This window comes from Nicotiana tabacum, chromosome 19 (genome assembly GCF_000715075.1).
Source record: "Nicotiana tabacum cultivar K326 chromosome 19, ASM71507v2, whole genome shotgun sequence".
NCBI lineage: Eukaryota > Viridiplantae > Streptophyta > Magnoliopsida > Solanales > Solanaceae > Nicotiana > Nicotiana tabacum.
Genome location: NC_134098.1, coordinates 764,950 through 778,513, shown reverse-complemented (window position 1 = coordinate 778,513; position 13,564 = coordinate 764,950). Strand labels below are relative to the sequence as shown.

Here is a 13,564-nt window from a genome sequence, read left to right as displayed (position 1 = left end):
GACGAGGAGGAGGTCGTTTTGGAAGATCTAGACCCAAGTGTTCTTATTGTCACAAACTTGGACACACTCGTGAAATGTGCTATTCCTTACATGGTCGTCCACCCAAAAATACTTACATTGCTCAGACCGAGACTCCAGGTAACCAGGGATTTTCTTTATCTAAAGAAGAATATAATGAGCTCCTTCAGTATCGAGCAAGTAAGCAAACATCTCCACAAGTAGCCACAGTTGCTCAGACTGATACTTCTGATACTGGTAATTCTTTTGCTTGTGTTTCTCAGTCTAGCACTCTTGGCCCATGGGTCATGGACTAAGGCGCTTCTGATCACATCTTTGGTAATATATCACTTTTGTCAAATATTGTATATTCACAGTCTCTTCCCACTATTACTTTAGCCAATGAATGTCAAACTAAGGCAAAAGGAGTTGGACAAGCTAATCCCTTGTCTTCTATCACCCTAGATTCCGTTCTTTATGTCCCTGACTATCCTTTTAGTCTTGCATATGTTAGTCGTTTGACTCGTGCCCTCCATTGTGGTATATATTTAATTGACGATTCTTTTATTATGTAGGACCGCAGTACGGGACAGACCGGACGTGAATCAGAATATCTTTACTACCTTAACTCACTCAGTCCTTCCACAACATGTCTAATTACAGATCCTCCAGATCTAATCCACAGACGTTTAGAAAATCCGAGTTTATCCAAACTTCAGAAGATGGTGCCTAGTTTATCTAGTTTGTCTACATTAGATTGTGAGTCGTGTCAACTTGGGAAACATACCCGAGCTTCCTTTTCACGTAGTGTTGAGAGTCATGCAGAGTCTGTCTTCTCCTTAGTTCATTCTGATATATTGGGTCCTAGTAGAGTCGGTTCATCTTTGGGATTTCGTTATTTTATTAGTTTCATTGATGATTATTCAAGATATACTTGGCTTTTCTTAATGAAAGATCGTTCTGAGTTATTTTCTATATTCCAGAGTTTCTGTGCTGAAATCAAAAACCAATTTGGTGTTTCTATTCGCATTTTTCACAGTGATAATGCCTTAGAATATCTATCTTCTCAATTTCAGCAGTTTATGACTTCTCAGGGAATTATTCATCAGACATCTTGTCCTTATACCCCTCAGCAAAATGGGGTTGCTGAGAGAAAGAATAAGCACCTTATTGAGACTGCTCGCACACTTCTAATTGAATCTCGTGTTCCGTTGCGTTTTTGGGGCGATGCAGTTCTCACAGCTTGTTATTTGATTAATCAGATGCCTTCATCTCCCATCAAGAATCAGATTCCGCACTCAGTATTGTTTCCTCAATCACCCTTATACTCTCTTCCACCCCGTGTTTTTGGGAGCACGTGTTTTGTTCATAACTTAGCCCCTGGGAAAGATAAGTTAGCTCCTCGTGCTCTCAAGTGTGTCTTCCTTGGTTATTCACGTGTTCAAAAAGGATATCGTTGTTATTCTCCAGATCTTCGTAGGTACCTTTTGTCAGCTGACGTCACATTTTTTAAGTCTAAACCTTTCTTTACTTCTGCTGACCACCATGATATATCTGAGGTCTTACCTATACCGACCTTTGAGGAGTTTACTATAGCTCCACCTTCGACCACAGAGGTTTCATCCATACCAACCGTTGAGGAGTCTAATGTTGTTCCCCCTAGTTCCCCAGCCACAGGAACACCACTCTTGACTTATCATTATCGTTCGCGTCCTCCATCAGGCCCAACTGGTTCTTGTCCAGCACCTGACCAAGCTCCTGTTGCGGACCCTGCTCCTAGTACACCGATTGCACTTTGGAAAGGTATACGGACCACACTTAACCCTAATCCTCATTATGTAGGTTTGAGTTATCATCGTCTGTCATCTCCCCATTATGCTTTTATATCTTCTTTGTCCTCGGTTTCCATCCCTAAGTCTACAGGTGAAGCGTTGTCTCATCCAGGATGGCGACAGGCTATGAGTGACGAGATGTCTGTTTTACATACAAGTGGTACTTGGGAGCTTGTTCCTCTTCCCTCAGGTAAATCTACTGTTGGTGTCGTCTAAGCTGCTCGGACACGGGTGCGGATCTAGAGGTCGGATCCTTCGAGATGTAAATTCTAAGATTCGGGGATACGAATCCTAGTACCAATACGGGTGCGGGGATCCGGTTAAAAATAATTCAAAAAAATAAAAATATAAAAATATCTCTAAATTATCAGAAATTTTGTGGAATACTTGTGTATAGCTTGTAAAGTGTGGATTTCTGTTTTATTCTCAAGTTGTAGATAAGTAAACGATTGATTTCCTAGATAAGGTATGCTATTTTCTTCAAATTTACCCTAGTTTTGGTTTTGATTTCGGGAATTAAATTGTATATTATCTCGAATTTTTTCGTCCGTCGTGGTCAAAGTACCCAAAATTGTTTGACCAGATCCGGTACGGATCCCATACCCACACCCACACCCACACCCACACCCACACCCATACTAGTGTCGTGTCGACACGGTTGCGGCACCTAAACTGCCATGTCGGAGCAACTTAGGTTGTCGTTGGGTATATGCAGTCAAAGTTGGTCCCGATGGACAGATTGATCGACTTAAGGCCCGTCTTGTTGCCAAAGGATATACTCAGATATTTGGGCTCGATTACAGTGATGCCTTCTCTCCCGTGATTAAAGTGGCTTCAGTCCGCCTTTTTCTATCCATGGCTGCGGTTCGTCATTGGCCCCTCTATCAGCTGGCTATTAAAAATGCCTTTCTTCATGGTGATCTTGAGGATGAGGTTTATATGGAGCAACCACCTGGTTTTATTGCTCAGGGGGAGTCTCGTGGCCTTGTATGTCGCTTGCGTCGGTCACTTTATGGTCTAAAGCAGTCTCCTCGAGCCTGGTTTGGTAAGTTCAGCACGGTTATCCAGGAGTTTGGCATGACTCGTAGTGAAGTTGATCACTCTGTGTTTTATCGGCACACTGCTTCAAGTCTGTGTATTTATCGGGTAGTCTATGTTGATGATATTGTTATTACTGGCAATGATCAGGATGGTATTACAAATCTGAAGCAGCATCTCTTCCAGCACTTCCAAACTAAGGATCTAGGCAGATTGAAGTACTTTCTAGGTATTGAGATTGCCCAGTCTAGCTCAGGTATTGTTATTTCTCAAAGAAAATATGCTTTAGACATTCTTGAGGAGACGGGGATGATAGGTTGAAGACCTGTTGACACTCCGATGGATCCGAATTCTAAAATTATGCCAGGACAGGGGGAGTCGCTTAGCGATCCTGCAAGCTATAGGTGGCTGGTTGGAAAATTAAATTATCTCACAGTGACTAGACCCGACATTTCTTATCCTATGAGTATTGTAAGTCAGTTTATGAATTCTCTGTGATAGTCATTGGGATGCAGTTGTCCGTATTATTCGATATATAAAATCGGCTTCAGGCAAAGGGTTAATGTTTGAGGATCGAGGTCATGAGCAGATCGTTGGATACTCAGATGCTGATTGGGCAGGATCACCTTCTGATAGACGTTCTACGTCTGGATATTGTGTTTTAGTAGGAGGAAATTTGGTGTCCTGGAAAAGCAAGAAACATAATGTAGTTGCTCGGTCTAGTGCAGAAGCAGAATATCGAGCAATGGCTATGGCAACATGTGAGCTAGTCTGGACCAAACAATTGCTCAAGGAATTGAAATTTGGTGAAATCAGTCGGATGGAACTTGTGTGCGATAATCAAGCTGCCCTTCATATTGCATCAAATCCAGTGTTCCATGAGAGAACTAAATACATTGAGATTGATTGTCACTTCGTCAGAGAAAAGATACTTTCAGGAGAGATTGCTACAGAGTTTATGAGGTCGAATGATCAACTTGCAGATATTTTCACCAAGTCTCTCACTGGTCCTCGTATTGGTTATATATGTAACAAGCTCGGTACATATGATCTGTATGCACCGGCTTGAGGGGGAGTGTTAGTTTACAACTATGCATATAGTGTAGTATTGTCCCACATTGGTAGAGGAGTAGTATGTCCTTGTATAGTATAGCTGTAAATAAGGACCTCTTGTATTGTATTAAATCATCCAATATCATCCAAACCTGTCGGAGTCATTTCTACCACTTTCTGCTTCTTAAAGATTTTCATATAGCTTCAAAGTACTCGGATCAAGAGCTGGTAATGCAGGTTTACATTCAACAGACATTGCATGCTTGGAAGACCAATGATTTACTAGAAATCGAACTCAGAAGCTTTTTGCCTCTTAGCACCTTTTGAGGGATAAGATGGTACTAGCACTAACTGAAGAAATTAGTGTAGTCCTAAACCTCTCGTAAGCTCTAACTGTCCAGACGCTAGTGAGTAATAAATTCAGATTTCTCAAGTTGAGCTTGTCCATGAGAAAGTGTCAAGCCATGCACTATAAATGACTAATCTATCAAGTCAATGCAAGGATAATGGGAGCATTTTCCTACAGTGATCCTCCATTCTCATATTGTCCCACCAACTAAACTAGCTACATTTGCTGAGAACTGGGCAACAGAATTAAAGAAACAGAAAGAATGTTGGAAATTCCTCAGTAAACAAAAATGGTCATAGTTTAGCATCCTTCTTTATATTAACAGAAAAACAGTCACCTCAAGGTGGGATATTCAGCATCTGCTGAAGACTCTGCTGTATCCTGTCTAGATTCAGGCTTCTGAAGATTCTGTGGATCAGATGAAAGTGGATGTGTTTGAGTAGGCGTGAACACAGGTGCTGATCTCTCAGATCTCTGAGGGAATACTGCTCCAATGCGCTGTAAGTCAAGCAATACATTTGCAAAACATCATGTGAGGTGTCAAACAAACATATAGAAAGTACATAAAACCAGCATGGACAAAACTACAAGTATTAGTGGAAGTTCAGTCAGTACAGAAAAGCATAACTTTTACTGCTCCAATGCACTGAACTCAAGCAATACATTTGCAAAACATTTTTTATATATTGAGGTGTCAACCAAGCATATAGAAAGTATTATCATAGCAACTGGGGATGGACAAACTCCAGTTAGTTGTATAAGTTCAGTCAGTACGTTCAAGCATTTGGTTTTGGAATTTTAGCAACCAACACCAATCGATTATCAACCGGTACAAACCATTAGTATTGTTTGGAAGGCGTCAGAATAACTTTTGATAACCGATAAATCCCCGAGAGCCAGTGTACATGGTTCAAAACTCAGAGGATAATGGGCCGTCCCTCTACTCTTCTCCACTTAAATACCAAGAAACTGTTGTCTGCAAAAGGGTTCAAACCCATGACGTGTGCCTAAACCCACAGATCATGTGATGGGCTCTCCACACGTCGGCCCCATAATGACTTACCCAAGGAAAAGAAAACTTTTACTCTCCAAGTAAACCCTGTTGATTATATAGTTGCTGCTTAGGTGATAAAGTTAGAAAACTGAAATTTTATGTCTGGAGCCATACAGAACTTGTCGGGGTGTTCCGTCACATAAATACAAATAATGTTGTGAAAAGGTACGGGAGAAAATATGTTATTGATATTGGATGATAAATACAATACAAGAGGTCCCTATTTATAGCTATACACTACAAGGAGATATTACTCCTCTTCCAATGTGGGACAAGACTACACTATACATATCTATAAACTAACACTCCCCCTCAAGCCGGTGCATACACATCATATGTACCGAGCTTGTTACACATGTAACTAATACGAGAACCAGTAAGAGACTTAGTGAAAATATCTGCTAGTTGATCATTCGACTTTACAAACTTTGTAACAATATCTCCTGAAAGTATTTTTTCTCTAACAAAGTGACAGTCGATTTCAATGTGTTTAGTCCTCTCATGGAACACCGGATTTGACGCAATATGAAGAGCAGCTTGGTTATCACGCACTAGTTCCATCTTGCTGATTTCTCCGAACTTTAACTCCTTGAGCAACTGCTTGACCCAAACTAACTCACACGTCGCCATAGCCATGGCCCGATATTCGGCTTCAGCGCTAGATCGAGCAACTACATTCTGTTTCTTGCTCTTCCACGAGACCAAATTACCTCCTACTAGAACACAATATCCAGACGTAGAACGTCTATCAAAAGGTGATCCTGCCCAATCAGCATCTGTGTACCCAACAATCTGCTCGTGGCCTCGATCCTCGAATAATAATCCTTTGCCTGGAGCTGACTTTATATACCGAAGAATGCGAATAACTGCATCCCAGTGACTATCACAGGGAGAATCCATAAACTGACTTACAACACTCACCGGAAAAGAAATGTCAGGTCTAATCACTGTGAGGTAATTCAATTTGCCAACCAACCTCCTATATCTCGTAGGGTCTCTAAGAGGCTCCCCTGTCCAGGCAGAAGCTTAGCATTCGGATCCATAGGAGAGTCAATAGGTCTGCAACCCATCATTCCAGTCTCCTCAAGAATGTCTAAGGCATACTTCCGCTGTGAAATAACAATACCTGAGCTAGACTGAGCGACCTCAATACCTAGAAAATACTTCAATCTGCCCAGATCCTTAGTCTGGAAGTGCTGAAAGAGATGTTGCTTCAGATTAGTAATACCATCCTGATCATTACCAGTAATAACAATATCATCAACATAAACCACTAGATAAATACACAGATTAGGAGCAGAATGCCGATAAAACACAGAGTGATCAGCCTCACTACGAGTCATGCCGAACTCCTGAATAATTGTGCTGAACTTACCAAACCAAGCTCGAGGGGACTGTTTCAAACCATATAGTGACTTGCGCAATCTGCCAACACAACCATTAAACTCCCCCTGAGCAACAAAACCAGGTGGTTGCTCCATATAAACTTCTTCCTCAAGATCACCGTGGAGAAAAGCATTCTTAATATCTAACTGATAAAGAGGCCAATGACGTACAGCAGCCATGGACAAAAAGAGACGAACAGATGCTACTTTAGCCACGGGAGAGAAAGTATCACTATAATCAAGCCCAAATATCTGAGTATATCCTTTTGCAACAAGACGAGCCTTAAGCCGATTAACCTGGCCATCCGGGCCGACTTTGACTGCATAAACCCAACGACAACCAACAGTAGACTTACCTGCAGGAAGAGGAACAAGCTCTCAAGTGTCACTCGCATGTAAATCAGACATCTCGTCAATCATAGCATGTCGCCATCCTGCATGAGATAGTGCCTCACCTGTAGACTTAGGGATAGAAACAGTGGACAAATAAGATATAAAAGCATAATGTGGTGACGACACGATGATAACTTAAACCGACATAGTGGGGATTAGGATTAAGTGTGGATCGTACACCTTTGCAGAGTGCAATTGGTTGACTAAGAGGAGACAAGTCCACAGTAAATGCAGAATCTGATACGGAGCGTGAATCACCTGGGCCTGATGCTGGATGTGGACGACGATGATAAGTCAAGAGTGGTGGAGCTGTAGAAGGTTGAACTGGATTATGTGGAGGAACTGGAGCTATAGGTGGTGGAGCTACAACCGGAGCTGTAGGTGGTGGAACTGGAGCTATAGGTGGTGGAGCTACAACTGGAGCTGTAGGTGGTGGAGCTGGAGTGACTGAATCTCCAAAAGATGAAACTGGTAGTACCTCAGAAATATCTAAGTGATGACCTGAACCTGTGAAGTATGATTGGGTTTCAAAGAAGGTAACATCAGCGGACATAAGGTACCGTTGGAGGTCAGGAGAGTAGCATCGATACCCTTTTTGTGTTCTCGAGAAACCCAGAAATACGCACTTAAGAGCACGAGGAGCTAACTTATGTGTTCCTGGAGTAAGGTTATGGACAAAACACGTGCTTCCAAAGATACGAGGTGGAAGAGAGAACAAAGGTAAGTGGGGAAACATGAAAGAGAATGGAACTTGGTTCTGGATAGCTGAACATGGCATACGATTAATAAGATAGCAAGATGTAAGAACAGCATCCCCCAAAAAACGCAACGGAGCATGAGATTGTATGAATAGGGTACGAGCAGTTTCAATAAGATGTCTATTCTTTCTTTCAGCTACCCCATTTTGTTGAGATGTGTACGGACAAGATGTTTGATGAATAATCCCACGAGATTTCATAAACTGCTGAAATGGGGAAGACAAATACTCTCTGGCATTATCACTACGAAATGTGCGAATAAAAACCCCAAATTGATTTTGAATTTCAACGTGGAAGGTCTGGAAAATAGAAAACAGCTCAGATCGATTTTTTATCAAAAATATCCAAGTGCACCTAGAATAATCATCAATGAAACTGACAAAGTAGCGGAATCCTAAGGTGGAACTGACCCGACTAGGACCCCAAACATCTGAATGGACTAAAGTAAAAGGTGACTCTGCTCGATTATCAAGACGCCGAGGGAAATGGGAGCGAGTATGCTTACCGAGCTGACATGACTCACACTCTAGAGCTGACAAGTGAGATAAACCAGATACCATTTTCTGAAGTTTTGACAAACTGGGATATCCCAACCGTTTATGTAATAAATCTGGTGAATCAGTAACAAGACAAGTTGTAGAAGGAAGACAAGATGTGAGTCCATGTGATTTAGCAAGGATAAGGTAATAAAGTCCGTTTGATTCATGCCCGGTACCAATTATCCGCCCCGTACTGCGTTCCTGTATAAAAACATGGTTATCAAGAAATAAAACAGTGCATTTAAGTGATTTGGCTAAGCGACTAACATCTATGAGATTAAAAGGACTATTGGGAACATAAAGGACTGTATCTAAAGGTAAGGAAGGAAGTGGGCTTGCTTGACCTATTGCAGTTGCCATGGTTTGAAACCCATTGGCCATTGTGACTTTTGGAAGAGATTGAGAATACGAAATAGTAGTGAAAAGAGATTTGTTACCAGAAATATGATCTGATGCACCCGAATCAATGACCCAAGACTCAGAGGATGAAGATTGGGAGAAACAAGTCACGCTATTACCTGTTTGAACAACAGAAGCTATCTCGGAAGATGTCTGCTTACATGCTTTATACTGAAGGAACTCAATATACTCTGCTAAAGAAACCATCCGACTATTCAAAGCATCGGTTCCCATGTCGCTACAATTTGTAGTAGTAAGGTTAACTTGAAATAGTGAAAATAAGTAACTCCTGTGAGAAAACTGAAGAAATAGCTTGAAAAACATTGTTTACAGCAGGAAAACAGAACACTGTTCTGTGTCGGAAACACTGTAGCTCGCCGGAAAATTCCAAAGTTGTCGGAATTTGTTGTAACCAGGATGGATAGACTCGGAATTCCTTTGCGAGCAAGCTGTCCTGAAGAAATATTTTCAAAAAATAGCCAGAAAGGTCACTGTTCACGCTGGAAAAATATAAAAGGGGCCGGAATTTTGATTTGAATTAGATGGGTAGGCTCGGAATTTTGAAGAGAGCACACTGTCCTGAAGAAGTTTCGCGAAAAAATGGCTGGAACCCTCGCCGGAAAAGTTGTTGCCGGCGCGTGGAGGAGCGTGGCGGCTTTTCTGCCGGATAAAATTTCAGGGGTTGGTAGTCGGAGGGTGACCTACCTCGTGGTGGTGTTGGTTTTAGCACAACACCGACAGAAAATGACTTTCACTTAGACAAGCCTTAGGTCACCGGAAAAATTACACGATGACTAAGTTCTTTCTTCCCGGTTAACGCTGGAATCACGCACAGCAATCTTTTCTCACTAATACTCTGATACCATGTGAGAAGGCACGGGAGAAAATATGTTATTGATATTGGATGATAAATACAATACAAGAGGTCCCTATTTACTGCTATACACTACAAGGAGATATTACTCCTCTTCCAATGTGGGACAAGACTACACTATACATATCTATAAACTAACAAATATCAACCCCAAATAGTGATGAAAAATAACTTCAAATATACACCTAATAGAAGAGTTAAAAACAATCTTACCAACAACTCCTGGTAGGATCCATAATATTGTGGATATCTCGCCCTTGGTCCTCCAAAAGCTTCTTGCCAAGTGTCTACCAAAATTAATATCTTTTCTCTGACGTGAAAGTCGGGCTGCTTTTGCAAAACAGTATAAGATTGATGCCAGAAATTTATTTTTATTTTTTTTTGGGGGGGGGGGGGAGGGGTGGTTGTAACATAACATAAGGGAGGCTTAGAGTCTGCAATCACCTTCTTCTTTACAATTTTCACCATCTGGTGAAGAAGACCTTTCTCGGCAACATGCATATGCACAATGTCCCCACAATTCTTCACAATTGCTTCCAATAGCTGAAAAATGGTAACATCTCAGGTTAACCGTGAGTCCAGTTAATTTTTTTACTTTGCAGGCCAAGCAAAGAGAATAACAAAATTCTCAAGGAACAACGTAAACCCCTATAAAACTGAAGTGATAAACAAACGTAACCAACCACCTATTTATTTATTTATGATTAGTCAACAATAACAACGACCCAGTGTATTCCCACAAGTGAGGTCTGGGGAGGGTAAGAGGTACGCAGCCTTACCCCTACCCTGGACGGACAAAGAGATTATTTCCTATAAACCCTCAGCTAAAGAAAAGATGAAAGAAGCACGGATAGCAAGTAATAACAGTACAAGATATTAGAAAACTGAGACTAAAATAGCAAAATACAAGATGAAAGAAGCACTGATAACAAGTAATACAAAACAAGATATGTAGTAATAAAATAATACCATACTAACACTAATACTACTGAAACAAGGAAGACAAAGGGAAACACTTGACTGCCTACTAACTTTCTACCCTAATTCTCAACCTGCACTCCCTCCTATCAAGGGTCATGTCCTCGATTAGCTCAAGTTGCGCCATGTCTCGCCTGATCACCTCTCTCCAAGACTTCTTTGGCCTACCTCTACCCTTCCTCTGACTCCCCAAGGACAACCTCTCACACCTCCTGACTGAGTCATCTGTGCTTCTCCTTTTAACATGTCCGAACCATCGAATCCTCGCCTCTCGCATCTTATCCTCCACGGGGGCAACTCCCATCTTGTCCCTAATAACTTCGTTCCTATTTTTATCTAACCTAGTATGCCCGCATATCCATCTTATAGACATGGGAGCTGAGTTCTTGACTGGCCAACACTCTGCCTCATATAACATAATCGGTCTAACCACTACTTTGTAGAACTTACTTTTAAGTCTCAATGGCACATTCTTATCGCACAAGACACGGAAGGGAGCCTCCACTTTATCCCATCCCACTCCGATACGATGTGTGACATCCTCATCAATCTCCCCATCACTCTGAATCACACACCCCAGATACTTGAAACTCTCCCTCTTGGGAATGACTTGAGTTATTTATGATTAGTCAAATAAATATATTACAATATAAATACACCAAGATAGTGTCAAAAACACTTGCATATGATTTTGTGGCTTGACCACGATCATCTAAATGATCCCCAACTTTTTTTTTCTAGAGTAAAAGTTGTCATCTCAACATCCATATCTTCATGCAGATTATCTTCTTCTTTTTGTTAATATGTATCTTTCTGCAGATTGTCTTGTCAACAAGACATATTGGGAAAGCACCAGCAAAGATATAACCAACAGACAGGCAATTTTGTATCGAAGAGCTGCATGTATATATGTCACTTAAGAGACTATCATATACATTTATAGTTTACTAGAATGAGGGACGCAGTTAATGCAAATGCATTTTTTTTTTTAAAATTCGTCATTGTTACTGTTTTTAAAAAAAAAACAAAGACTTTTGACAAATAAGCTAAATATATGAAGAAGTACGAAAATTTTCCGTACAACCAACAATTAAAGATGCCAAGAGTTCCACATGTTCCTTCATCTTTCTATCTCCTAATTAAAACGGGAATGTTAAAAATTGCAATAGTTTCCAAATGGCATATACAGAATGATATCATCTCTTCAGGACAGATTTAAAGGGAAGTGTATTACACGTTAATATGCCGCCAAGGGTTCCATGCTCTTTTCCTCCATGCTACCCTACTGATGGTTCTGGACATTCCTATAGCAGCGGGGTGTTAATTTCAGAGGTTGCTGCCCCTCAAGGAAATGGTGAGACCCTTTCGGAGGTTAAAACTCCTAGTGCTAGCAATGCTATGGTCTTGTATTCTGGTAGTAGCAAGGAAAGGGTACATATAGAAGACGCCTGCCCAATTTCGTCACGGATTGGAGGAGGGGATATGTCTTTCTGGATGGAGGATAAACTATTAAACTTTGGGAGGTGTTTCTGTTGAAGGGAAGGAAGATAGGGTGTTAGAACTGTTGAGGGAGATTGAGCAACAATCTCTTTATGATGGTGCAGGGAGGGAGTTGGATAAAGGTGTTAAGCAAAATAACTTAGGGGATGTAGTGGTGTATCAGAGAAGGGGGCGAGTATGTGACACGGAGAAAGGGACCTCGGCTGGGGGGTGGGGAAATGGGGGCTATTGTCGCTTATGGAAGTTAAGATCCTTTCATGGAATGTGAGGGGGATGAATGCCCAAACAAAAAAGCCATCATCAAAGTGGGAGTTAGGGAGTGGGGTGCCAACTTAGTTTGTTTTCAGGAGACCAAAATGGAAGTTTTGTCGGATGCGATCGTGAGAAGTGTCGGGGGAGGTAGTTGGGTGAAATATGACTGGGTCCCAGCAGCGGGAAGTGCCGGCGGCATTCTACTTATGTGGGATGATAGAAGCTTGGAGGTAAAGGAGATTAGGAAGGGAGTTATTTCTTTGATAGCTCTCGTCAAAGATAGAGTGAGTGGGGTGGAGTGGAGATTTGGAGGAGTGTACGGGCCGGTAGGGGAAGGGTCCAAGGTGTCTTTCTGGGAGGAACTAGCCAATATTATGGGGGAATAGGACATTCCATGGGTTATAGGGAGAGACTTTAATACTATTAGATTCCCGGAGGAGAGATTAGGGTGTAGTTTGATTTCGAGGGCCATGGAGGAGTTTTCTGACTTCATCAATGATCACTTTCTCATTAACCTTCCTCTGTCAGGGAAAAGGTTTACTTGGGCCAGGGCGGAGGATTCCAACTCAAGGTCTAGACTTGATAGATTCCTGACATCTCCCGCATGAGATGAGCTGGTGCCGAATGTGCTGCAGATTCTTTTACCTAGACCGACTTCAGATCATTTGCCTATTTTGCTAGATGGATGCAGATGGAAGGGGGTGCGTGTTCCCTTCCAATTCGAAAACATGTGGTTGAAAGTGCCAGGATTCGGTGACAAGGTGAAAGAATGGTGGACAAGCTACAGGGTATCAGGGACACCTTCATTCCGTCTTTCGAAGAAACTTAAATTGCTCAAGGGAGATATTATTAGGTGGAATAAGGAGGTTTTTGGGAGGGTAGAGGTTAAAATGAGGGAACTTATGCATGAATTGGGGGAATTAGAAAGAGGGGAAGGGGCGAGGGAGTTGGATGAATCTGAGAAAGCGAGATTGGGGGAGGTTAAAAGGGAAATAGTCGAGTTAGCAATAGCTCAGGAGACTAGTTGGCGGCAAAAATCGAGGGCGCTCTGGTTAAAGGAGGGGGATTCGAATACCAAGTTTTTCCATAGGGTGGCGGTTGCAAATCGAAGGAGAAACTTCATAGAGTCCTCAGCTGTGGATGCGGTGAGGATTGAGGGAGAA

General features: G+C 41.8%; 1 protein-coding gene across 5 annotated transcripts in view; it reads right to left on the bottom strand.

Annotated features, from left to right (window-relative positions):
- The window catches only part of LOC107761140 (TOM1-like protein 9), a 30,020-nt gene that overhangs the window by 8,043 nt on the left and 8,413 nt on the right, over positions 1-13,564 (bottom strand). For 3 of the 5 annotated variants that reach the window (XM_075239466.1, XM_075239465.1, XM_075239469.1), the window contains 3 exons: positions 10,116-10,214; positions 9,885-9,998; positions 4,607-4,767 (listed from right to left, as the gene is read on the bottom strand). In XM_075239466.1, coding sequence (XP_075095567.1) covers positions 4,607-4,767; positions 9,885-9,998; positions 10,116-10,214 — 374 coding nt within the window. The remainder of the gene's footprint in view (positions 1-4,606; positions 4,768-9,884; positions 9,999-10,115; positions 10,215-13,564) is intronic. The other 2 variants (XM_075239468.1, XM_075239467.1) reach the window with 1 other exon arrangement.